We start from the raw sequence: 24,573 nt of genomic DNA, 5'->3' as shown, positions 1-24,573 counted from the left end.
GAAGGAACAGCGATATATTTCCAGGTCAGGATGGTGAGTGACTTGGAGGGGAACTTCCAGGTGGTGGAGTTCTCATCTATCTGCTACCCTTGTCCTTCTGAGTGGTAGTGGTCGTGGGTTTGGAAGGTGCTGTCTAAGGAGCCTTGGTGAATTTTCTATGTCCGCTTTTTGTAGGATCAAAAAAAAAATAGAATAATTCAGGCTGGAGCCAATCTGGGTTTCACAACCCGCACGGGTCATAGTTTATTCCAAAGTCCCATTGCTACGTAGTGATCCATTTGAGAAGATTGTGGTGGGCTCTTTCCTGCCACCTTCATTTGCATCTCCTTGTTGGAACCCGTGGTTGCAATTTCCCTTTAGCATCAGTAACAGCATTATTCACTTCAAATACAGTTGGTAGCTGTACATATACAGCCATCAAAATGGGTGAAAACATTCACCTGAGTGATACTGTGCTGAACTATAATTCCCCACATAGCCACTGCAAAGTATCCAAAAGGCGAACATGATTGATCGGAACAGTCAATCAAAAAAAGCCTATCGAGAATGTTGTTGCATTTACTGCAGTAAAGGGAAGAGTGGTAAATTGATTAATAGTCAGGGAAAATTCTCGGTAGTAAAATGTGAGTAATGTGCTTGCGGGCCAGCACTGCTGTTTCTTCCAATGAATGGCTGGGAAGTACTTTAATGTCTGCTTTCCTGCTGTTCTCCTTAATGTCATGGCTGAGGATTAGGGATCCCTAACTTGGCATTACAGCCACCCAGGCTTCTTTCGTAAGTTTAAGCAAAGGATACATTCCCCCAGACTAGCTGCATCAACAAAATCTATTTCAGTACCTAACTCAGGGACTCCTCAGGGAAGCCTCACTAGTCAGACTTGTGCAGCCCATTTGTAAAATTTGCCATGAAATATTGATATTCGAGAAATAAAAAATTCATACTTTAATTAAGGGTGCGGCAAGGCAGAACAATGCTCTAGCTTGATTTGAAACCCATTAACATCGTATTGGATTAAAATATTTAAAATGTCGTGTTTCATTGATTATCTTCCAAATATATTTACAAGTCAGCGCATAACATTTAAAATTGCTCAATGTAATTAGCATTTTCTTTAAACATTTTTTAAGTAAATGCTATAAAAATCACTCTTAATTATGTTTTCTGTGGAATAGGTGATGTTAGTACTGAGAAATGGAACACTTCTTTTCTGGATGCCTAATATGAACATTGAGCATTCGGTCATTTAAATGCAGAGTTAAGCTTCTTCTCTTTCATCCCAACAACTCAACTCAATCCTAAGCTCAAAAGCGTTCATTGCTGCATTAGTGTGACACCTTTCCCCCTTTTTTATGCCAGTCTTCCTGTGACCCACCCCCACTACAGACTGAACTGAGACCCATTAAAATTGTGTTACCACTAATGGGTTGAGGGAGTTTTTCATCACGTCCTTCCGGGTAGAAGTTAAACATGATTCCGTCTACACCAGTCAGTCCACTACTGTAAAAGTAGTTCATGGCAAATACTTTTCCATTATTTAGAAGGAAAGGACCAAATTGCACATGCTCTTTGCTAAATTTAGTCTGTTAAAATTGATCAAGGGGTTTGGTTTGCTGAGGGGAAGAAATCTGCAGTGTTAGAAGTTTCAAAAGAGTGATACCCTTTAATTTTATTTTGGTATCTTTATATTATCCTGTGTGGTTGCGCACGTGCAGCACCTTAAAGGGGACAACCTGTGTGTGTGGCCTGCACGGTAATGTCTGGGTTGCTGTGCAGCCATACAGCTTAGAGGGAACATTGGTGCTGGGTAAATAATTGGCAGACAGTGCTTTCCAAGAATGGCAGAGATAAATTGGAGTATGAAGTTTGATATTGGTAGATATAGAAACTTCATTGCCAGTTTAGCCCCCTCCAGTTTCTCATCTCATGTCCCTTGGTGACATCATCCAACAATACAGCATTAGTCCTGTCATGTATGCTGATGACACCCATCTCTACTCACCATCAAGACTCATGACTTCTCCATTGTCGCTAAATTATCAGACTGCTTTTCGACTTCCAGTACTGGATGAGCAGAAATTTCCTCCAGCTAAATATTGAGAAGAGCAAAGCTATTGTTTCCAGACCTTGTGGGTTCCGTTGTCACCAACTCCATCCATATCCCTGGCAACTGTTCAAGGCTCAACCAGACTGTTCACTACCTTGGTGTCACGTTTGACCGCAAGATGACCTTCTGACCTCATATCCACACCAGCACTAAGCCTGCCTAGTTCCACCTTCGTAATATCATCTTACTTTCACCCCTGTTTCAGTTCATCTGCTGCTGAAACCCTCATTCAATTCTTTTTTGCCTCTGGACTTGACTGTATCGACTTACTCCTGGCTGGTTCTCCCATATTTAACCCTCCATAAGCCTGAGGTCATTCAAAACTCTGCAGCCTGTGTACTTGCCCACATCAAGTCCTGTTCACCCATCGCCCCTGTTCCCGCTGACTTACATTAGCTCCTGGTCAAGTAATATCTCAGATTTTTTAAATTCTGAGCCTTGTTTTCAAGACCCTCCATGGCTCCCCCAATACTCTCTCTGTTTCTAATAAATCGGGGACAAGCGGTGGGAATGGCAAAGTAGGTCTAGTTATGTATTGTAATCTCCAGCCCCACAAACTTCCGAGATATCTGTGTTCATTCTAATTCTGGGACCTTGAGCATCCCTGATTTTATTTGCTCTAGTTGCCCCTGTGCCTTCAGTTGTCTAGGGCCCTAAGCTCTGGAAGTCCCTCCCTAAACCTCTGCGCTTCTCTACCTCTCTTTCCTCCTTTAAGGCTCTCCTTAAAACCTACCTCTTTGACCAAGCTTTTGATCATCTGCCCTAATATCTCCTTATGTGCCTAAATGTCAAATTTTGCTTTCTTGAGATCAATTTTCCCTTTAAAATGTATTTATTGTGTGCGGCCCTTTTAATTTTTCATTACACAGCCACAGGCACGAGTTATTTATCACAGAACAAGGCTTGCGTGGCATCTCTCGGGCAGCTGCATGGTCATCCACCTGCGTAGCTTTACAGGAACACAGCCTGGGACGCTTGGTCCTGTCAAAGGTGGCTAAATAAATACATATTGTTCGGTAGGGCTCTATATTTCTAATAAATTTGAGACGAGGTGGGAATGGCAAAGCAGGCCTAGTTATGTATCATAATTAATCATAGTTTCTCTGAAATTACTTTATCCCCTTAGGGAGTGGAGGAGATTTTTTTTCTGAAATAGATATTTAGCTGTGTTGGTGTAGATGAAATACACTATTGATAATTAAATTTCAAAGGATGCACAGGCAAATACAGAAACATGTTTGAAAATTGGCTTAATAACATTTTTCCCTGCCTCTCCATTTTTTGTTGCATGCGGGTTATGCCTGTGATTCCCCATGTGGGGGCTATTCCCCCCCTGCTTCATTTAGTAGAGACACAGTTCGCGCCCACAGGAAAAAGGATTTTACAAACGAAAGCTGCTCTCGTTCACTGTCACCTCTTTTATTGAATGTTCCTGTTCACGCTAAGGGACTGAAATTGAGGGGGGAAAGAATATGACTTAAAAGCAACTTAATTTACACAAGGTTGTTTGTTATTCCAATGCTTTCGCTTGTTTTCCAGGCACTGGTTTGTGATTTTCCTGAAAATAATTGTCAGAATTGCTTATTGTACTTACCAAGACATCAGAATTAGCTCCATGGGCCATTGACACTAATTATAAACACATCATATCAAAGCACAGTCCTCAAAAATAAGGAAGAATTCTTGGTTGGGGATAAAACAGAACAAAAAATGTTTTGGTCTATTTCATAAACCTGTGACCCTCTCGCATCCAATCCTTGTTGCTATTGCTCTTAATGTAAATACAATTGGTATCTGAAATCATCAGCAATTCAACTGAAATTCACTGTGACCGGATGGATGCCATAGTAATTGGTTTTACTTTCCTCCGATGCCAGTTTCATTAACCGTTAAAATTTTCTGCAAATGTCACCACTTTATTTTACGTTGTAAGTCCCTTCTATTGCGTCGATGCTAAATAGCATGTTTGAAGATAAACATTGCTGACTTTTTGCAGTCAGTTCAACAAACAGTAATTAGAAACAAACCTATAAATATTAGTGTTGATAGTTGATATTTTCAATGATGACATACAATCATGTCTGGTAGAAATTCAGACTAAATAGAACCTGTTCATTTGACCACAACAGTAGAACTATAAAATTAACCCAATAAAGGTAGGACATACCTGGATCCTAACAGAAAAAAAATGGCCTACCCAATCATTTCAGCAAACATATGAAATTTATAAACCATAATCCTTTACACATTAATAACTTAATTTGTACATTTGACGCTGGCCATCTTCCCCCTTCTGTTGTCTTCTGGAACAAAAAAGAATAACATTTGCTGATTTCTGCCTATCAAGTCCTCAAGTTTCGAATGCTTTGATAGGAAAGAGAAACAAGGAAACCTCCTGTATTCTGTTTGTCTCAAATCACTGTTGATCATTTTTGAAAGGTGATAGCAGACATGTATGCAGAGTAGCAGCGCAAAATGCTAACCTTGTCGAAATTTGTTGGGGAGAGAGTGAGTATTCCTGAGAAGAGGATCATATTCAGCCTCTAGAAAAGCAATTGGCAACCTGATGATGGAAAGCAGTTGCATGTAAAAAGAAGTAACTCATATTTATATCATGCCTTTTAGGGCCTCAGGCCATCCCAGAGCAGACTACAACCAATCAGATATTTTTGAAGTGCATTCACGGTTATACTTTAAAGGACTACAGGTAGCAAATTGTTTATATTCATTCATGGGATGTGGGCAATGCTGGCTAAGCCAGCATTTATTGCCCATTCCTAATTGCCCTTGAGAAGTTGCTGGTGAGCCGCCACCTTGAATCACTGGCAGTCCGTGTGGAGTAGGTACACCCATTGTGTTGTTAGGAAAAGAGTTCCAGGATTTTGACCCATCAACAGTGAAGGAGCGGTAATATAGTTCCAAGTCAGAATGGTATGTGACTTGGAGGGGAACTTGCAGTTAGTGGTGTTCCCATGCATCTGCTGCCCTGATCCTTCTGGGTGGTACAGTGTGCGGGTTTGGAAGGTGCTATCGAAGGAGACTTGGTGAGTTGCTTCAGTGCATCTTGTAGGTAGCCCGTACTTCTGCCACTGTGTGTCGGTGGTTGAGGGAGTGAATGTTTATGGTGATAGATCAGGTGTCAATCAAACAGGCTGTTTTGGCATGGATGGTGTTGGCTTCTTGAGTGTTGTTGGAGCTGCACTCATCCAGGCAAGTGGAGAGTATTCCACCAGACTCCTGATTGTGTCTTGTAGATGACGGACAGGCTTTGGGTAGTCAGGAGGTGAGTTACTTATCACAGAAGTCCCAGCCTCTGACCTGCTCTTGCAGCCACAGTATTTATATGGCTGGTCTAGTTCAGTCTCTGGTCAATGGTAAACCACAAGATGTTGATAATGGGGGATTCAGCTATGGTAATGCCACTGAAGGTCATGGGGAGATGGTTACATTCTCTTTTGTTGGAGATGGTTGTTGCCTGGCACTTGCATAGTACAAACGTTACTTGCCATTTAGCAGCCCAAATTTGCACACAGTAAGATTCCACAAACAACACTTAGATAATCACCAGACTATTTGTTATTGGTGTAGATTGAAGGATAAATGTTGGTCAGGACAGCAGGTATCAGAAATATTTTATGTTTACCTGATTGTGCAAATTTGGTTTATTATTATTTATTGAAAAAATGCTACTTCTGATAGTGTAGCACTCCGTCAGTACTGCACTGAAACGCCCACCTGAAATATGTGTTCAAGTCTCTACAGCAGGGCTCAATCCCATGAAATTCTGACTCAGAGGAGAGAGTGCTGCCATTGAGCCAAGGATTGTAACAGAGCTAGATGTGAGAGGGTTTCTAAACCACAGTCTGGTGAGTTTAGGACAAATCTTTCTCTTGCAGCAAGCAGGTACAGTTGTATTTGTCATACTACAATCAAAAAAAAATCAACAAGGTAGCTTTTCTTCAGACGTAACTTCTATTCTCGCAAGGTTTAAAAGAATGTAGTTTTAGTTTTCATATTTTAAAAAGTATCATCAAATTGCCAGCAGTTGGCATTGATCTATTTATACAAAAGGGAATAGAAATATGTATGTGCTGCATTGGAACCCATTAGAAATACTTGTCAGGTTTTAGTATGGCATTATAATTTTCAGCAAGAGTTTTCATGTGTTCTTTTTTCGCCAAAGAAGAGTCACTCAGTCGATCAACCATGCCAAAAGTCCCATCTTGATGGAATCCATTCTGCCTCTCAAAGCTCATTTGGACAAATTGGCAGTGAATGTGGCTCTGAGGAAGTAAGTGATTTAGGCTGTCCTGTGATCGAGCCTGAGGGTGGAGCTTGGAAAAGTTGTTGGGATTTGTGGAAGGAGTGGATTGAACACACCCTCTTGTTTTCAATAGTTTGAATGCTGCCGGTAGAAAATGGCTCCTCTTGACTAAGGCTCCGAGGTTGTAGATTCTTAAACAACTTGGGCATCATGACCATTCAATTTGCATGCAAAGCACCACAAAAACTTTTAATTTGACACCTAGTCTGATTCATAGCTTCCGACATCTTATCAATCACTGAACTTTTGTGAGTCTATGAAAAGTGATCTCTACATTGCATTGCAGACTAAGGGTGAATGCATGTGCAAACAGAAGGGCATTGTGACACTGGGTTTCTATTTAAGAACATAAAAATCAAAGATGAAAAAGCTGTGTAAAGGTCAATGGAACCCAGCCAACAGACTGTCTCCATACTCCGACCCAACTGAAAAAAGTTAATTGCTGTTAATCAAACAGCAGTTTATCATTGTTAAAAGAACTTTGCACTTTGCAATGGTATAATTCCAATACGTTTTTTAATATATGTTCGCATATGGAGAAGTGCAAGCACCAATACATTTAGGGCTGAGCAAAGTTCAATTGTGACAAAGTTGAAGCGCACTGGTGAGAGCTTTATGTGGGTTGTATTTGGTAAGGGTCCAAAAACCTTTTGGACAATAGGTACATATAGTTTGTTAAAGTACGAGAGCAAATTATCTTGATTCTTGGAATATCCTAAAATGCTTCATATACGACAACAGTATGCATTCATATCACAGCAAGATGTCCCAGGCTACTTTATACTCAGTGGTCTGAATTACATGCAAGCCAGACTCAGGGAATGTGGGAGAAGGTAGTGCTTAAAAGCTGGGGGAATATGTCATGGGAAGGGGAGGGGGTTTAATGATGGAGCCCAGAGTGTTGAGGGAAGGTGACTGAAAACAGTTCCAAATTGTTCGAGTGGAGGGAGACAATGTTTAGCATTGGAAGACTGAAGTATGCTTGAGAAGTAGAAGAGCTGGAGGAGGTTGATTAGGGAAGAAAGGGGGAGGCTATGAAGGAAAAGATGATTTTAGTGATCACGAGCAGTTCAGGAAGCCATTGGGAAAATTGACAAAGTGACATAAGCAGCGGGGGTGGAGGAGGGTAGGAGATGGGCAGTGGTTTAGGGCTGGAAGTTGGCAGTCTTGATAATGGCCTGGTTGTGGGATTGACACGTAGCAGGAGCTGAGGAAGGTACGTTAGTTTACAACTGAAGCTGATGCAAGAAGAAGCTGTTACGGAAGGAATGCTGTCAACCTTGGAAGAAGTGGAAATAGAATCACAAGAGGGCAATGTTGTGGAAGAGGATGGTGAGGTTGACTGAATTAAAAGATGCAGGTTCAGAGAAATTAAGGCGGTTGAGGAGTGTTAGTGTACCACAGTCACACACAAGGTTGTTGGAAACTTTGCCAGCATCACCTTAGAGCTATGGAAAGATGAAAGCCGGATTACAGGGAATGGTGAAAAAGATGCCACAGAATTGGGTGACGATGATGTGTTTTTTTCATTTGTTCATGGGATGTGAATGTCACTGGTAAGGCCAGCATTTATTGCCCATTCCTAATTGCCCTTGAGAAGACAATGGTGTCACCATCATGAACCACTGCAGTCAGTATGAAGTGAGTACACCCACAGTGCTGTTGGGAAGGGAATTCAAAGTTGCTGACTGAGGAATAGCGATCTATTTCCAAGTCAGGATGGTGTGTGACTTGGAGGGGAACTTGCAGATGATGGTGTTCCCATGTGCCTGCTGCCCTTGTTCTTCTAGGCAGCAGAGGAGGTGCTTTCAAAGGAACCCCGGCGAGTTGCTGCACTGCATATTGTGGATGATACACACTAGAGCCAAAGTATGTGGGGGGTGCAGGGAGTGAATGTTTAATGTAGGGGATGGGGTGTCAATCAAATGAACTGCTTTAGCATTGAGCTTCTTGAGGGTTGTTGGAGCTGCACTCACCCAGGCAAGTGGAGAGTATCCATCACACCCCTGACTTGTGTCTTCTAGATAGTGGACAGGCTTTGGGGGAGTCAGGAGCTGAATCACTTGCTGCAGGATATCCAACTTCTGACCTGCTCTTGTCGCCACAGTATTTATGTGGCTAATCCAGTTAAGTTTCTGGTCAGCACTGACCTCCTCTCCCCACCCTCAGGCTGTTGATGGTGTGCACTGAGAGTGCATGAAGCATGGGATGACTCGAGGTGGCTGAGGCTGCTGAATAGTTTTTTTGCTTCGGTGAAATGAAGCAATTCATGAGCTCCTGTCAGTTGGCAGAGTTTAAAAGACTGATTTAATAAAATAGCAAGGAAGTTCCAAAACATCAGCGGGAGGCTTGGGTGGGCAGTGAATGTGTACCTTGAAGCAGGGCTGGGAAAGGTGAGAGTACATACAATGAGTTAATTGGAAGTGCAGAAAATATTGTATGATTTCTTACTGAGCTGCAAAGAAAGTGAAGCATCAGTTTATGCAGCACTTTGGCGTTAGGAGGAAAGACTATCTACATTTTGTGTAAGATGTTGATGGAAGATGTCGGCGGTGGTGGGGGTTTGCTCAGGGAAATAGATTCTGAGATTTCAAATTTTTAGCTTAATGAAACATTTCATTAACTGTTTAAAGAGATTTACAACCCATAACTTGCTGTGCAGAGAGTTTAGATAGTAAATCTTCAGCCACATGATCTTTTGCAGTATAATTAGGAATCTACATAAACTGGACTAAAGCCTTAGGCAGGGAAAGGTGAAAGTGCCGCAAGACAAAAACCAAATGATCAGTCTTAACCAATGCATTAAAAAAAATGGTGGAAAGATTAACGCATATGCTGGCAAGCGTATGGCAAAATGCTGAGGCATTTATCATAAACCTGCTTTCTCGAAGACTGCAAATTAAATCTGGAGAGATCTTTGATTATTGTGCACAAATGGCATGGGGCAGCAAGTGTGTACTGTACTGTGGATGAGAAATGCTTTGTTTTGTACAAAAGACAGAAGCCACCTGTTTCACAAGGAATAAATCTGAGTGGAACTCATGACATTTGAAGGGATTTGGTCCAAATATGTGGGTATGCAATGGTCTGGCCACTAAGTTTTAATGTGGAAAAATAAAAGGGTATTCACATTGGAACAAGGACCATGAAGTGCCCCCAAAAGTAAAGGTTAGGGTGATAACCACCCACTGCAAATAAATAGTCAATGTGAAGCTGTATCAAAAAGGTTAATAATGCTGGACTGAATGCTGAGGGCACTTGATTACTGCTTGAAATAGATCATTTGAGGTCAGTTTTGCAATATTGTATGCAATTTTTAATACTGTACATTTGAAAGAACATTTGTGGTCTTTGTACTCTTCACAATTCAAGAATGATTTTGAAATAACTATTTTCTCATTGCATATATATAGTATGTATATAAAATATACACACACATATGGACACATATATAAGCCATGTATTTTGCACAGTTACTTAGAGGTGACTGAAATAGATACTGAATCTTGCTGCCTCCTGTCTTCTTTTATTGTGCAATCAATAATAATTTTAAATAACATAATTCCTGTATAAAAGCATTGTATATTTGTTGAGACAGATGATTGGAATTAAGCTAATGGCCTATGAGCGGGGCCCTGTTAGTTCAGTTGGCTAGATGGCTAGCGTGTGGTTCAGATTAATGCCAACAGCATGGGTTCGATTCCCATTCCAGCTGAGGTAAACTGGGACCTGACTCTTTGCCCTACCCCTGAGAGGGGAAGGCATTGCAAGCCACCACTGACAAAGAACTGCCAAGCAAACAGTGAGCGAAGGACCTGCCTTCGGGCAGAGCACACATGAATGAATGAAGTGAATGCATAAGAATATGATCTGAGCCGCACCAATTTTAATTTGAGACTTTTCCTTTGTAATTCTCTACTGAGATGAGCAGGAAAGCTTTGATATGCAGAGAAAAGGTGGATAGTCTTTGGATACAGTCAAACAAGTCCTTGATTGCAACAAGTAAATAGGGTTGTCCATTGATGCCTTCCATCTCAAATTTCTGTCCTATTTATTTATTTTGTATGGTTATCCTACTAGAGGAGTTGTGACCTGCTACCAAGCTTCAGTAACCTAGTGGTCTATGCTAAGTAGCTGCAGGATCCTCCTAATATTTATTTCTTTTCTTTAAGCTACTTTTATGCAGCCGGTAAGATTATTCCTGGAGCGGTGAGTGTATGACTCCATGATACATTATCTTCTACATTGACACCAGCAAGCGAAGATCATAAAAGTAAGCTTGGGTTTGCTGCTGTCTAGGTGGATAATCATGTAAAATCTTATGTCTGGCCAACTGCTTTTCACATAGTAATGTACCAGTTACTGACCGGGGCGCTTACTGCAGATCTTAGGAATGTTTTACAGCATGCGAACACCTGGAGGTTAAGATTTTTTTTATTATCAGTTCCATGAATTTAATTGCGGGCAGCAAATCATAGTTGGCTCTTTCAGGCCCTGTTCATCACAAGTTCACCAAAACCTGAGCCACTGGTGCCAACTAGGTCTGTTGCAGATTGATCGAGAATGGTTGTGACTTGTGATCATTGAACTAATACTGGGCAGCCGGTTGCACAGCATAGGGAAACTGAGAACAGCTAAATCAATCAAACAAGCTGCTGCCTCAGTTCTTTGCTGCAATGCATTATCGCTCTTCGATCACTTTCAGTTACTCTTGGAATCACCTTTTTGCCCTTCTGGTTGATTGCTGTTTCTGAAATTGGTTGCACAGGTTCAAACAGAAGTTATTTGTAACTTTCGTCACAACTGGAGAGGTGTTAGTATGTAATTTGAGGGTATTATCAGAACTGCCTTCCCTTCACTGAGCTTTCAATTGTGGAGCATTGTGCGACAACAAATTCTCCATGCATTTTATAATATTCTTCAACATTTTACTTCTACAATTCCAAAATGACTTCTTTTTAAAAAAAGTTTGGTGGTTAGAGGGAAACATTTGAGGATAACTTGGTCCGTGCAGCACTCCTGGGCTGCAAATGACTTTGCAGTATCTACATTGAGCGTAATGCATTGATAACAAAGATAATCCAGAGATACGTAAGCGATTTTACTCATGAGTCAATTTATATAGGTGCTCAATCTGCGTCAAAATTAATTATTATTCTGACTGTGCTGTAAATTAGAAAATTATTTCTGCATTTATTCAGGATGTCTTTCATAATCAGCCATTTAAGTGTACAGACTAAAATATTTTTTAGGGGGTGCTAGGTCAACCGTGAGATTAAATCAAAGCTGCAAATTAAGACATGTATCCACATTTACAGTTTTTTCTTTGTTGAACAATAGCTCAATCTTGGGAATTATTCACTTCAACTCAGGAATTTACTTGAGTGCTTTATTGTTGCATTCTTATTCACAAAATTGTGGAAGATTGGTTATGTAAATATATCTTGCTGTTACTTGGGGTTTAGGATTTTTCTTTAGCATCTTGTAAGCTGCTCACCAGGTGGTGATTTTATCTGCATTCAGCTTGTGACCAAAATAATTATAGATCACAGATATTCTTCAACTCCTTTCCTGAAAATGTGATGCTAGTTTTCATCTCTTCTTTGTTTAGAAATAACTGTTTATAGTACTTAGCATTTAGAAAACCGAATTAAGGAGTTGTACAGTGAAATCAGGGATTACTACAAAAGGCTTTTTTTTATGATAGCGCAGCAGCTGTACTACATACTGGAACTCCAATATGCTTCATCCTCTGCTAAAAGGATATGAATTTGTGGCACTCCAATTGAGTCTCAATTTCTATTGTACTGTTTTGGGAGGCAAAGAATAGAGGCCAGCTTCACCTTGGGGAGGAAGTCCCAACTCTCTGCTCTTCTTTACCAGAGCTCCGTGATTGAATTCCTCCAATCAGGTTTCTGCCCCAGCCACAGTTCTGAAATGTCTTATCAGAGTCACAAATGACATTGTATGAGGTTGTGACAAAGGTAATCTATCTCTGGGCAGAAGCAGAGTTAAAGTTTCAGATCCGTGATCTCTCCAGTTCTGAATTGAAACATTAACTCTTGCTTCTCTCTCCACAGATGCTGCCTGACCTGCTGAGTATTTCCAGTATTTTTTGCTTTTATTTCAGATTTCCACATTGGGAGCTGAGATATTGGCAATGAAAATTGCATCATGTTTTGTCAAGTAGCGTGCTGGAGAGGATGGACCCTAAGCTCTGTGCAAAGCTGTGTGAAAACCTGGTGCTGGATTCCTCCGTCCTCCTTGACATTGCACACAGGCTTTCTGGCAGCTCTGCAATATGCATCAAGTATCTAATTGTGCCTGCCCATCGGAATTCTTTTATAGGCTGCCCCATCAAGGTCCTTATCTGAGTCCTCTGAAGCAGAACCCGTGAGCAACCATGCCCTCTGGGGTGCTGGCACCTGCTTTACCCTTGCCCTTGCCCTGGCCGCAGGACACTTGTAGACACTTGTCACCTCGTAGTTATCCTGCAGGGTCAGTATCCCAGCTGGTGGCCACAAGTGCAATCAAGTGACAGCGTTTCTTCATCTTGGCTGTCTTTCTCCTTCATCTGTTGTTCTCCTGCCGCTAACTGACCAGATTTCAGTTGTTCGGTATCTGAAAGGAGAAAGGAACAAGGTTAGATTTATGTTGAGGGAGGGGAGGATATAAGATCTGTACACTCACACCGTGGGCAGCTTGGGAACCTGCCCTCCACCATTTAGCTCCTGTTGCCTCAGTTCTACGCGAACTTGTCCTGCAAGAGAGCAGGTAGTGTGTCAGTGAGTGTGGTGCAATGTGTTTGGGCGATGTGGCTGTCTTGGTTGAATAGATGGCAGTGCGCGTCACCTGTGAGATATAAGTGTGAGGCTGGCATCAGTGTGAACAGTGTGAGAGTGAGGTGAATCTAAGAGTTAAAAATGGAAAATACTGTAAATACTTAACAGGCCTGGCACATCTGTGCGGAGAGAAACAAAATTAACAGCTCAGGTTGCAATGGGAGTTTAATGTGTTAAGAATTGATCACAATCCACCTCCAAACTGTGCACTTCTGGTCTTAGTGGAGGGAGGATAGGGGAGCAGACAGTCAACCTGTGGCCAGGCACAGCGTTGGCAGTTTTATATTTATCTACCGTTTCAAATTTAACACTGGCCATCCTCGGGACCCAGTAGCTAATGGAAGGCAAGGACTCTTGGATCACGGAGGTAAATGCTTTTCCACTTAGCAATTGGATTCAAGGCACCTACCTTGCCAACACCTACCTCTGCAATTGGCATACACCCACCCTTCTAATCTGCCCCTAGCCCAGACCCCTCCCACACGACCCTGCCGTCATCTGTTCGCTCATGCCTCCAATCGCATCCCCACAACCCCGGCTACAAGCCTCACCCCTGCACCAGCCTACAGCCTCTTCCCCAGCATTCCCTGCTGACTGGAAGTCGATTCTGTCCATTTTTTTGTTATCTCCATGGCTTTGCAAACGTTTGTAAGTAAATTGCTTGTTACTTTGTCCTGCTGAATATCAGCTATCGTAGTTCTTAGCTTTGTTCTTTACTTGTGAAACTTGTTCAATTGCATGAAATTAAACCTGTTTATAGTTATGAAATTATCACATGGTTGGATTGTTACAGATCAGCCATAATCTAATTGAATGGTGGAACAGACTCGAGGAGCTTATTCGACTGTTCTTCTTTCTATGCTTGCATGTTTTGAAATGTAGTAGTGAGATCTTTACAGTGCAGATGCCTTTTAGAAAACCTAGGACTTATGGAATGTTACTTTTGCTTTTGTCATCTTACTTTGGCATTACTTAATAGTGCAGCTTCCCTAACCCCCCATCTAAGTTTAGAGAGCTGCTGTCTCTTTGCTGGACATGTTGCATGCGTTTGCACCACCTGTAAGTGTTTGCCAAATCCTTATTTATATTTGCAAATGTTAATCTAATGAATACCGTCCTTTTTATTCACATAGGATATTTTTTACAGCTCTCAACCCTTAGATTGCTGTTCCAGTGCCATAACCAGTATATTACTTTGCCCATATCACTTTTAATAATATGCTGTAACACTTGGCAAATGATGAATCAAGGGATAAGAATAATGTTACCTCGTGACTCTTTTCCTTTGCTAACCTGGTGAATTTTGACTGCTCTGCTGAACACTCCTAGACACACATATCAAGAGACACATTAACAACTACATGGCTTTGTGCTGATAGATGCAAGTTGTGTTCTATTTTATTATCCTCAAACTACCTAGCATGGATATAAGTAGTAATTCATGTAGCATAATATGGCTTGACAAGCATCTTGTAGGAGACAGCTGTATGCTCTCTAATTTCTATCAACATTTTCTGTGTCAGCAGGATTAGATAGGTTATGGTTACTGTATAAGCTTATTTCTTTATCAGGGAACTCAAAAAGTAAAGAGAAAACTTAAGGCAAATATTGAAATGAGCACTTTGATGTGAAGTGCAGTATGAATCAAAGACACGTTAAAATGGCAAAGTCCCAATAGCATGTCCTTATCTCAAGCTCAGAAAATGATAAAAATGTCAGCACAGAAGGCCATTCAGCCGAATGGTATTTGTGGTTGCTGCTGGCTCCACATCAGTGCTATCTACCCTGATCCCAGATCCCCGCTCTTCCCTAATACACTTGAATAATTTTCTTCTTTAACCATTCCATCTTTAAATGTTGTGGTTGACCAAGCTTCAGTTGACGCTCGTGGCCATTGTATGTATTATTCTGACACACCTTAGTTAATCTCCATCTATATGCTTCCATTATTAAAGCTAAAAGTGCCTCCTAATTCACCAAACTACAGAAATAATCTTCTACTCATAGCCGTCTCAAACTCTGTTAACACTTCTCTAGATTCCCCCATTTATCTGATCTGCCCTGGCACATGCAGTTGCAGTTTATCAGTGTATGATCCAAATGATTCGATGCGGAGCTTTGCCTTGGCTTCAATATCCTTTATATAATAGGGGGCCAAAAATTTGACAGCCAATCTGAGTGCAACACATTGCCTTTAAATAATAAAGGATTTGTATCTATCTAGTACCTTCCATGTTCTATGGAAGTTCCAATGTAGTTCACAGCCAGTTAAGTATTTTTGAACTTATGTCACTGTTGTAATACAGGAGAACACAGCACAGCCCCACTAACAGGAGTGAAGTAGATAACTGGTTAATTTTTTTTCAGTGGTCTTGGCTGCGCAATAAATGTTGGCCAGGACACTGGGAGACTTGACCCTCTGTTCAATGGATAGCTCCATGGAATCTTTTACACTTAGTTGAGAAGACTGATATGGCCTAAGTTTATTGTCTTATTCAGAAGATGGTGACCTAGAAATTGGGTTGTGTTGCCTCTGTTTTTCAGGTGCTTTGATGACTCCTGAGTGCCCAAAATGACTTACAGGAAGCTGGTGTGCACTTCTGACTGGAAGTGTGCTGCTCAGGCAGCACTTACCCAAGCCTGAAGCAGGAGTTAAGTTCTTTTACACATTCAGATATGCTGTCTAGCACTTGCTTCAAGTACCCGTGGCAATATCGGTTTGCCTTGCGACAGACTTCACTGGCTGCACCCTGGGCAACCAGCCCCGCAGAATGGCTGCAATAAAGTCACCTGTAAAACATCATCCTGATCTTTGCCACACCTGGTCCCCAGATGACTGACCTCCAGGCTCTGATCCAGTCCTGGACCTATGACCTCTCTATCCACACCACCACTGCCGCACACCGCCTCCACCACCACCACCACCACCACCACCACCACCCCAAGACACCAGCTGCGAATTTTTTACCTATGTCGCACTAGCAGTGACCCAAACTTTCATTATTTATCTTTCTGGCCCCCTCCCAAATTATTACCTCTATATAAATGAGGTTCAGAGTCCAAGATCTGGGACTTCTTGGACCCTGCCATTCTTGAGCAGGCCAGTTACCCTACAGCAAGGTGGTGACTGTTCCCATAATGCCAGGCTGGCACCAGTGCAGGATGCCCTCAGCATTGCATTATGGGGCTGGATGTTACACTCACCCGCCAGCAGACTTGAAGGCAGATTGGGAAGGCACATAAAATCCAGTGGGTGACCTTCCTGCTGCCAACGTGCCCACCCCCATCCTTACTGAAATTTTACGGGGCGCTGGTGAGGTATTGGGCAGGCCACCTGTCCCTTGGGCCTATTGGGGCTCTTAAGTGTCCAATTAATGGCCTCTTAACGGCCTTGGCGGCCATCACTGGTACTTTACCTACAGTGTGGGAGAGGCACACGCCATATGGGAAGCCCATCAGCTTTAGCTGTGCAGCCTGCTGTTGGGCAAGGGGAGGGGGAAACTCCTTTGTAGGCCCATTGGGCCCATCGGACGCTCCCCACCACCAGGTCTTTCCACTTCCCTTTAAAGCTCCCACTTAGCCTCTTGAACAGGGCCACCCTCACCATCTCCCGGCTCCCCTCACCCTGCCTCCATCTCAGAGCCCCCCGAATCCCAAAACTTAGCTGGGCTCCCCGGTGCGGTGGGACTGCATGTGGTTCCAGCTGTGACCACCGTGGACATCTGGTGCCGCTGGGTGTGCAGAGCTGCCTCTAGCAGCTCTCTAAGGTGGAACTTCCTCCTGAGATAGGGGCGGATGACTCACCTTAAAGCAGGTAAAGCTGCTCCCAGCATTAAATTGCTGGGAGTTCCAGGATTTTGACGCAGAGACAGTGAAGAAATGGAGATATAGTTCCAAGTTAGGATGGTAAGTGGCTTGGAGGGGAACTTCCAGGTGGTGGTGTTCCGCTTTCCCTGTTGGCCTTGTCCTTCTAGATGGTAGAGGTTGTGGGTTTGGAAGGAGCCTTGGTAAGTTCCTGCAGTGCATCTTGTAGATGATACACACTGCTGCCACTGTGCCTCAGTGGTGGAGGGAATGAATGTTGAAGGGGGATGCCAATCAAGTGGGCTGCTTTGCCCTGGATGGTGTCATTGGAGCTGTACTCATCCAGGCAAGTGGAGAGTATTCCATCACACTGTCTGAACTACTGCAGTTCTTCCGTCACTATATTTGTTAGCGTCTCTGATATTCCTTTATTCTGTACTATAAGTTGGCTTTCTTTGTTCATTTTTGGCCTGCTTCATCTTAGATTTCCTTTTGCTCTTTATGTGCCAAAACAGGCATTTGCCTGTTACTCTTGACAACTGGTCTTTTGGTACACATTCTAAGCCCACTTTGTTGGTCCTTTTGCATGCTTTGGGTACTTCTCTTGTTTTCCAAGACAGAATTTTTTAGTGTGCCTCCACCTCAGACTTTATTTTAGATCTAATTTTTTTTATTTATTAAAGGATTCAGGTCTTAGCAGCAACCACTTTACTCCTGGTTGAGCACTGTCTTCTGAGTGGATTTGCCACTTAATCAGTCATCCTGATTATCACTGAGAGAGGCTGCCAATGTTGTCATAATTTAACGAGGAGCATAAACTGTCCTGAAATTTATTGTGTGAACTGCTGCACATTATGAATGGATAATTTAATTATCTCGAGGCAGATTTTACAATAGACTAGTGGAAATAATATGGAATGCAGCATGAGAAACAGCTGGGCTTTGTTCAAAATTCCGTGAGCAGAATTTCAGAGGTAGACTGATTTTTTTTTACTTTTTGTTGTGAAAGTGTGTGAAACACTATGAGATACTGCATAAGCATGTCACTTTTTCATTTAATGTATGGCTCTGAAAATGCTGTATGGCATTCCTTCTAACAACTCATGCAGTGCTTGTTATAGAAAAGCCAAGAGCTGTGTTTTCCTCTGATGGCTGACGAATTCCAATATTGAGGAGCATGAGACAAATTGCCAGTTTAATTGTCTTTGGTTGGCTTTTACCTGTTACATTTTTTTTCATTGCTAGTTAATATATTCCTGTTAGATTTTCCTGCACTTATTTGGGGGAACAATTGGGTAAGGCAATGGGGTTCGTGAAGTGCAACAGGCTAGGTTTAAATCATGCTACCCTCTCACAATTTTGCGTCCTCTACTAAGGCGCGCGGCTGCTCAACAACGTGCTAACAACAACGTGAACATGCCTGTTCCTTCTGATGCAGGCAACATGTAAATACATGTAAATACTGCCTGCTCATTGATATGGTTGCAGCCAGTGATTAGCACGTTGTTGAGCAGCCGCGCGCCTTAGTAGAGGACGCAAACTTGTGAGAGGGTAGCACGATTTAAACCTAGCCTGTGCTACTTAAAGGAAGCCTCTGCCCCTTAAAGGCAAGGTGCACTTTGAATGCAGCAGGTGCCAGAACTCATCGTGCTTAATCCATTGACTTTGACCTGGGAAAGACACAGGAATGGCACATGGCTTTGTGCGAGCTTTAGCATTCTCTGATGCAGCACTGGGGTCCTTGATGACAGGAGGAGAGAGATCCTCTATCCACAGAGGAGGCAACGGGAGCAACTAACTTGTGCAGGTCAATGCCAGCAGTGTAGCCCTCAGTACCTGGATGCAGTGTCAAAAGCAGTTTAATGACCTCATACGAGTGGTCAAAGTCAGTCAATGTATGTCAGCCAATTCAGGTGCCACTTGCCACTGACTGCATCGTTAGCCTCAGTGCAACATACTCCCATCACTCAAGATTTTCTCATTCATCCTATCTGCTGAAACACCAGTGAGTTCACAGTGGGGAGAGGACCACTGTAATGTCTGTGGAAAGGGATTCACTCAGTCATCACACCTGTGGGTTCACAAGCAACTGCAAGGTTTGGATTCTACTCCTAGTGATATCCAGGACCGAACAATGTTCATTATGATTGTTCTGAACTGTTGATGGGGTTCAGTATTCTGAATAAATGTGAAATAAATTTTAAAAAAATACTCCCATCACTCACCCAACAACAGTCTCCAATAATCACAACTCATACCTAATATTCATCGCTTCACTTCACGCCCCCATGCTTAGTACTGCTGCAAGCCTCACACACACCTTACAGCTTGCACACACTGCCGGCTATTCAACCATGAAAGCCACATCACCCAAACACATTGCATCACATGCACTGACACAATTCCCTCTCTCTCTTGCAGGAGAGATGATGCACAAACAGAAGCGGCAGGAGCTAACCAGAGGGGGACAGGCTCGTCTGCATGTCCTCACTCCAATGGGGGGAGACAGTGCTTGCCACCATTTCAGTGACCGTTACTGAGGCTGTGGCCAGTCACGATATTGAAGATGAAAAAACACTCAAACCAAATCGTCCTCTTTGCGTTCCACTCCCCCCTCATCATACAGTTTCTTCTGATTTCTAAGCTGTACATGGTGTTAAACATAGGCCTCTTTTGCAGCACACACCCCCCCCCCCCCGGGCCAACCCAAACCCCAGTCCTCGAAGTCGAAGGAGAAGGAGAAAGACACTGATGAAGGAACACTTCCGACTCGCAGCCACCAGCTCTCTCTGCTGTACATACTTTAGAGGGTTTTGTTTAGCAGTGGAAACTGATAGTAATGAGTCATCAGGCATGAGTGGTCTGTAACCAGGGCAGGGGGAAAGGATATCTCGAGTGCCAGTCTGCTCGAGGATCAAGTCACACATGAGTTCTGCTGCAGAGAACTCATATGAGGTCTTTGATGGGGGAGCATACAAGAAAAGGTTGTCAGGTTTACCCACAGAAATGTTTGGTGCATTGGCAGGCCTGCTAGAAAGCTTTCAGTCACTGAAAAGAATCATGGAGGAATGTGGCATTCTACGACACAGGGCCTTGTGTGGAGCTTGGACTCCATTCTTCCCAGCACGGTGGCCCACTCCAGCAATGGACCCAGTCATGCAGTGGTGTCCGATGGATCTCAGTTTCCATTGTAGCACAAACTGAAACCACCCAATTATTGAGTGCCACACTGCAAAGCTCAGACTGAAGTCAGAAAATGCAGGTCTGGCAGTATTGGTGGAGAGAGAAACAGTTAATGTATCGGGTCCATATGACCCTTCTTCAAAGCGAAATATACAGCTTAGAAATCAGAGGAAATTGTATGATTAGGGGGAAATGGGAAGCAAGGGGGACCTGAAACGTTAACTCTGTTTCTCTCTCCACAGATGCTGCCAGACCTGCTGAGTTTTTCCAGCATTTCCTGGTTTTGTTTCAGATTTCCAGCATCCGCAGTATTTTGCTTTCATCAGACTGAAGTCAAGCAAGTTCAGACTGCTGTCGTCATGGCTCCAGATACCAGTGCTGTAGCAGCTTGTATCTATCCTCATTGCTGGGATTGCTGAGGCACCACTCCAGGGGGTGGCTGGCAGTAGCTCCATGGAGCACAAAGCCTCCCTCAGGATGACAGCATTTACCGCCCACCACTGCCGTTGCGCCAGTGCTCTTTCTGTTGCTTGTCAGCCGACCAGTCCAGACTGCTGCCACCCATACTGAGCTCCCATTGTCTGAAACCTGGCCTTCTACATTCAGAAGTGCTTGAAGTTGTCCCACAAGACTGTCTGCAGTCTCTCCCATGTAAAGTCAGCAGCCTTCCATCAACCATGCTACAGCCATTAAATGGACAGGCAAAGGAAGACAGGCACTAAGGGTGATTTATTGACTTTTATATGGAATATTGAAAGGTTTGTTTGTTAAAATTGGTTTGGAATGTTTGTTTAATGGTGGCTTTTATTTCTGATGGTCAGTTAACAGATGGTAGGTAAGGTGTAGGACTGTTGGCACATGGGGACTTAGAGCTGTGTTCACTGGTACTGCAGTCACAGACAGCCCGACCAAAAAGGGGATGTGTTAGTTGCCTCCTACTTTCCTCCCTGCTGCTCCTCCTCCTCTGCTGGTCACTGTATACCTGATGGTAAGGTCTCATGATGGTGAGGTTGTGCAGAATGCAGTAGACCATGACAAATTGTGGATCACACTCTGACGAGTACCTGTAGGACTTCCCCAGAGCCTTTCAGGCAGCTCATTACATTTTTTGTGGCAAAATGGCTGTTGTTACACGCATGCTGCCCCAGTGTTCTTGGGTTGCGTACCAGAGTCAAGAGTCAGATGGTCAGTGGGAAACCCTTATCACTCAGTTGCTACCCTCTGGTTTGTCCTGGTGATTCAAATATTTATTTGACACATACTATAGTGGACTGATGCAGAATGCTGTCAGGATGCCAGGATATCTGCACATGATGTGCTGCACAGAGAGTCTAATCCTTGCAGTTGTAATACTTCCCTGCAGCTAGATGTAGTGCCTGCAAAGTAACACCTGGCCTCCTGCACCATGGGTGAACTCCTATCCTGGCAAAGTCACGTGCATGCTCCAACTGCCTCTCTCTAGAAAGGGAGAATCCTGTGTATTTCCTCTCCCGGCCAACATTGCATCAGTCACCTCCCTTTTAGAGCTGTGAACACAAACTGCAAGGTGCTGAAGATCGCCTACTCCAACCTTTCCAGCTACAGGCAGTGCCATCTCCAGCCTGTTCTGAAGCTGCAGGTCTGCCTGCAGACAGTGGCAGATGCGGAGACATTGCACATATTGTTCGCTGCTGAGGTTAAAATAGGAGGATTACTCCCTCAAGACCCTGGGTGCATATGCCCTCCTGCTAAGAGCCCTTCTCCCTCTCCTCCTCCCTCTTTGAGCAGCTCTGTTTTGCCATGTCAGAGATCAAGTGGTCTGAGCAGAACCATTGGAACATAGGACTTAGGAACAGGAGTAGGTTATTAGGTCCTTCAAGCCTGCTGTGCCATTTGATAAGATCATGGTTGATCTGGTTGTGGTCTCACTTCACTTTCCTCTCTGACCCCCATAACCTTGACTTGCTTGTCTATTAAAAATCTATCTAACTCAGCCTTGAATCAATTCAACGACCCAGCCTCCACTGCTTCCTGGGGACGAGAATTCCACATAGTAACTACTCTGTAAAAGAAAAAATTCTCCTCAGCTCCATCTTAAAATGGAGAACTCTCATTCTTAGATTGTGTCCGCTAGTTCCAGTCTCCCCCACAAGAGGAAATATTCCCCCGACATCTACTCCATCACGTCCTTTTAGGATCTTATGTGTTTTAATAAGGTAAACTCTCATTCTTCTAAACTCCAATGGGTATAAGCCCAATGTGTTCAACCTTTCTTCATAAGATAGGTCCTTCATCCCAAGAATGATTCCAGTGAACCTTCTCTGAACTGCCTCTAGTGCAATGATATCCTTTTTCAAATAAAGAAACCAAAAGCGTACACAGTACTCCAGATGTGGTCTTACCAAGGCCCTGTACAGCTGCAGTGAAACTTCCCTACTTTTGTACTCTATTCCCCTTCTGATAAACACCAATATTCCATTTGCCCTCCTAAACACTTGCTATACCTGCATACTAACCTCTTGTGATTGATGTACCAGGACACCCAGATCCCTCCGCACCACCAAGTTCTGCGATCTCTGTTCATTTAACTAGTATACTGCTTTTCAGTTCTCCCTGCCAAAATGGACAAGTTCCCATTTTCCTACATTATACTCCATCTGCCACATTTTTGCCTGTTCACTTAACCAGTCTATGTCCCTTTGCAGACTTTCTGCCTCCTCTTGACAACTCACATCCCTACCTATCTTGGTGTCATCAGCCAATATAGCAACCATACATTTGGTCTGTACTTTCAAGTCATTGATGTAAATTGTAAATAGTTGAGGCCCCAGCAATGATCCCTTTAGCACTCCAATAGTTACAGCTTGCCAACCTGAAAAAGACCTATTTACCCCTACTCTCCACTCCCTGTTAGCCAACCAATCCTTTATCCATATATATTTTACCCTCTACACCAAACAGTCTTATCTAGAGTAGTAATCTTTGATGTGGCAACCCCTGAAGTGAGGACCAAGGCCTTCATTAGATGCAACATCACTTTTTGTAGACCTTACCTTCTTTGAATAAGAGTGTAAACCACCAAACACTTTTACTAATTAATCAACAGCCATAGAAATCAAACAGCAACGACCCTGAGAGTCCTTGATGGTTTCTTTGAGTAGCACTGCTGAACACATGTTCAGCTGTGTGATGTTAAGAGAGAGCATTAGCTGCGGTTTTGAGGTTGAAAATGGCACCTCCGCAGTCGGATCAGTATTATACGCTGACTGATGTCATGAGCCCACTCTGCATACTCTTGGTGTGTGTTCCTAACGTCCTCACCAAAATGGCGCCTGGTGTGACTTACACCAACAGTGTACTTGCAAGGCTGCTGTGTGTACATCATTTCACACACAAAAAATGCACCTGTGCTGAGAAATGGGCCAAACTATGTGGCCACTATCTCTTGCCTGTTTATTTCCCTGCCCAGTTTTTGCAGGTTCCTGGCCTTTCTTTCAAGTCTCATGGTAAGCACCTGCTATGACTCCTTTCCAGAGGAGTCTATTGTCACAAATTGTCAAGCAATGAGTTGGAGGCAGGCAGGACTCACCTCAGTCCACAGCAGACAAAGCCTATTTCCTCAGCAGAGACTGTTTAAACAGGGCAGTGCAGGAAACAGTCTACAGAGTCTATTTTAAAAAAGAACCTCAACAAGATTGAGCAAACAGAACCCGCGACTGACACCACAGTAACATCTCCTGATAGCAGCTGAGTGATTTCTCCAGCAAAAGGCAGTGAGGATAGTTATGTGTATAAAATCAATCCCAGTTACCATAATAGTGTGATCTCCAGGCATTTTTGACAGGAGAAATACTGAGTCATCTCCCTTCTGCCCAGGAATAGTGATGTCACCCACCATTTACAGCCACATATTTTGTTTCCCCAGTGCAAAGAAGGGCTAAGTTCTATATTTTGTTGCCCAGTGCAAAAACCACATCCCACAGATCCCACCTGCAAACTAATGCTGCAGACTTGTTTGACTTAACCAAGAGCAGAATGCTGGCAGTGCAGTTTTCTTGGCATTGCATCCCAGGTTGAGTAATGAAATTCATTGTGTGGCACTGATTGACTTTACAGCCAGAGGGAAAATTGAAATTTCTTCTTACCTGGTAGCGGTTTACTTACTTAAGCTGCGCATCAGTCATCTATGGAAATTTTTCAGATTTGTGTTGATGCACTGTCATGTAGTACACACCAAAACGTACATCTGTTCATCTTCACTTAGATTATGTCTTTTTTCAATTCAATGTGTTTGACTTAATTTTAGCTATGATCATTTCTTACGTGATGGAAGCTGG

The 24,573-nt window shown here is 43.1% G+C and overlaps 1 protein-coding gene across 8 annotated transcripts in view; it reads left to right on the top strand.

Moving 5' to 3' along the window:
* The window catches only part of gphnb (gephyrin b), a 432,935-nt gene that overhangs the window by 36,584 nt on the left and 371,778 nt on the right, over nucleotides 1–24,573 (top strand). The window contains exon 2 of one of the 8 annotated variants that reach the window (XM_041214786.1): nucleotides 10,601–10,701. The exons of 6 other annotated variants lie outside the window; for them this stretch is intronic. In XM_041214786.1, the coding sequence (XP_041070720.1) occupies nucleotide 10,701 (1 nt within the window). In that variant the 5' untranslated portion in view covers nucleotides 10,601–10,700. Of the gene's footprint in view, nucleotides 1–10,600; nucleotides 10,702–15,903; nucleotides 15,922–24,573 lie in introns of those variants that run through there. One more of the 8 variants, XM_041214787.1, reaches the window with a different exon arrangement.

Source organism: Carcharodon carcharias, chromosome 20 (assembly GCF_017639515.1).
Source record: "Carcharodon carcharias isolate sCarCar2 chromosome 20, sCarCar2.pri, whole genome shotgun sequence".
In the NCBI taxonomy this organism is placed as follows: Eukaryota; Metazoa; Chordata; class Chondrichthyes; order Lamniformes; family Lamnidae; genus Carcharodon; species Carcharodon carcharias.
Note: the sequence above shows the minus strand (reverse complement) of the source record. Positions and strands in the feature narration are given on the sequence as shown.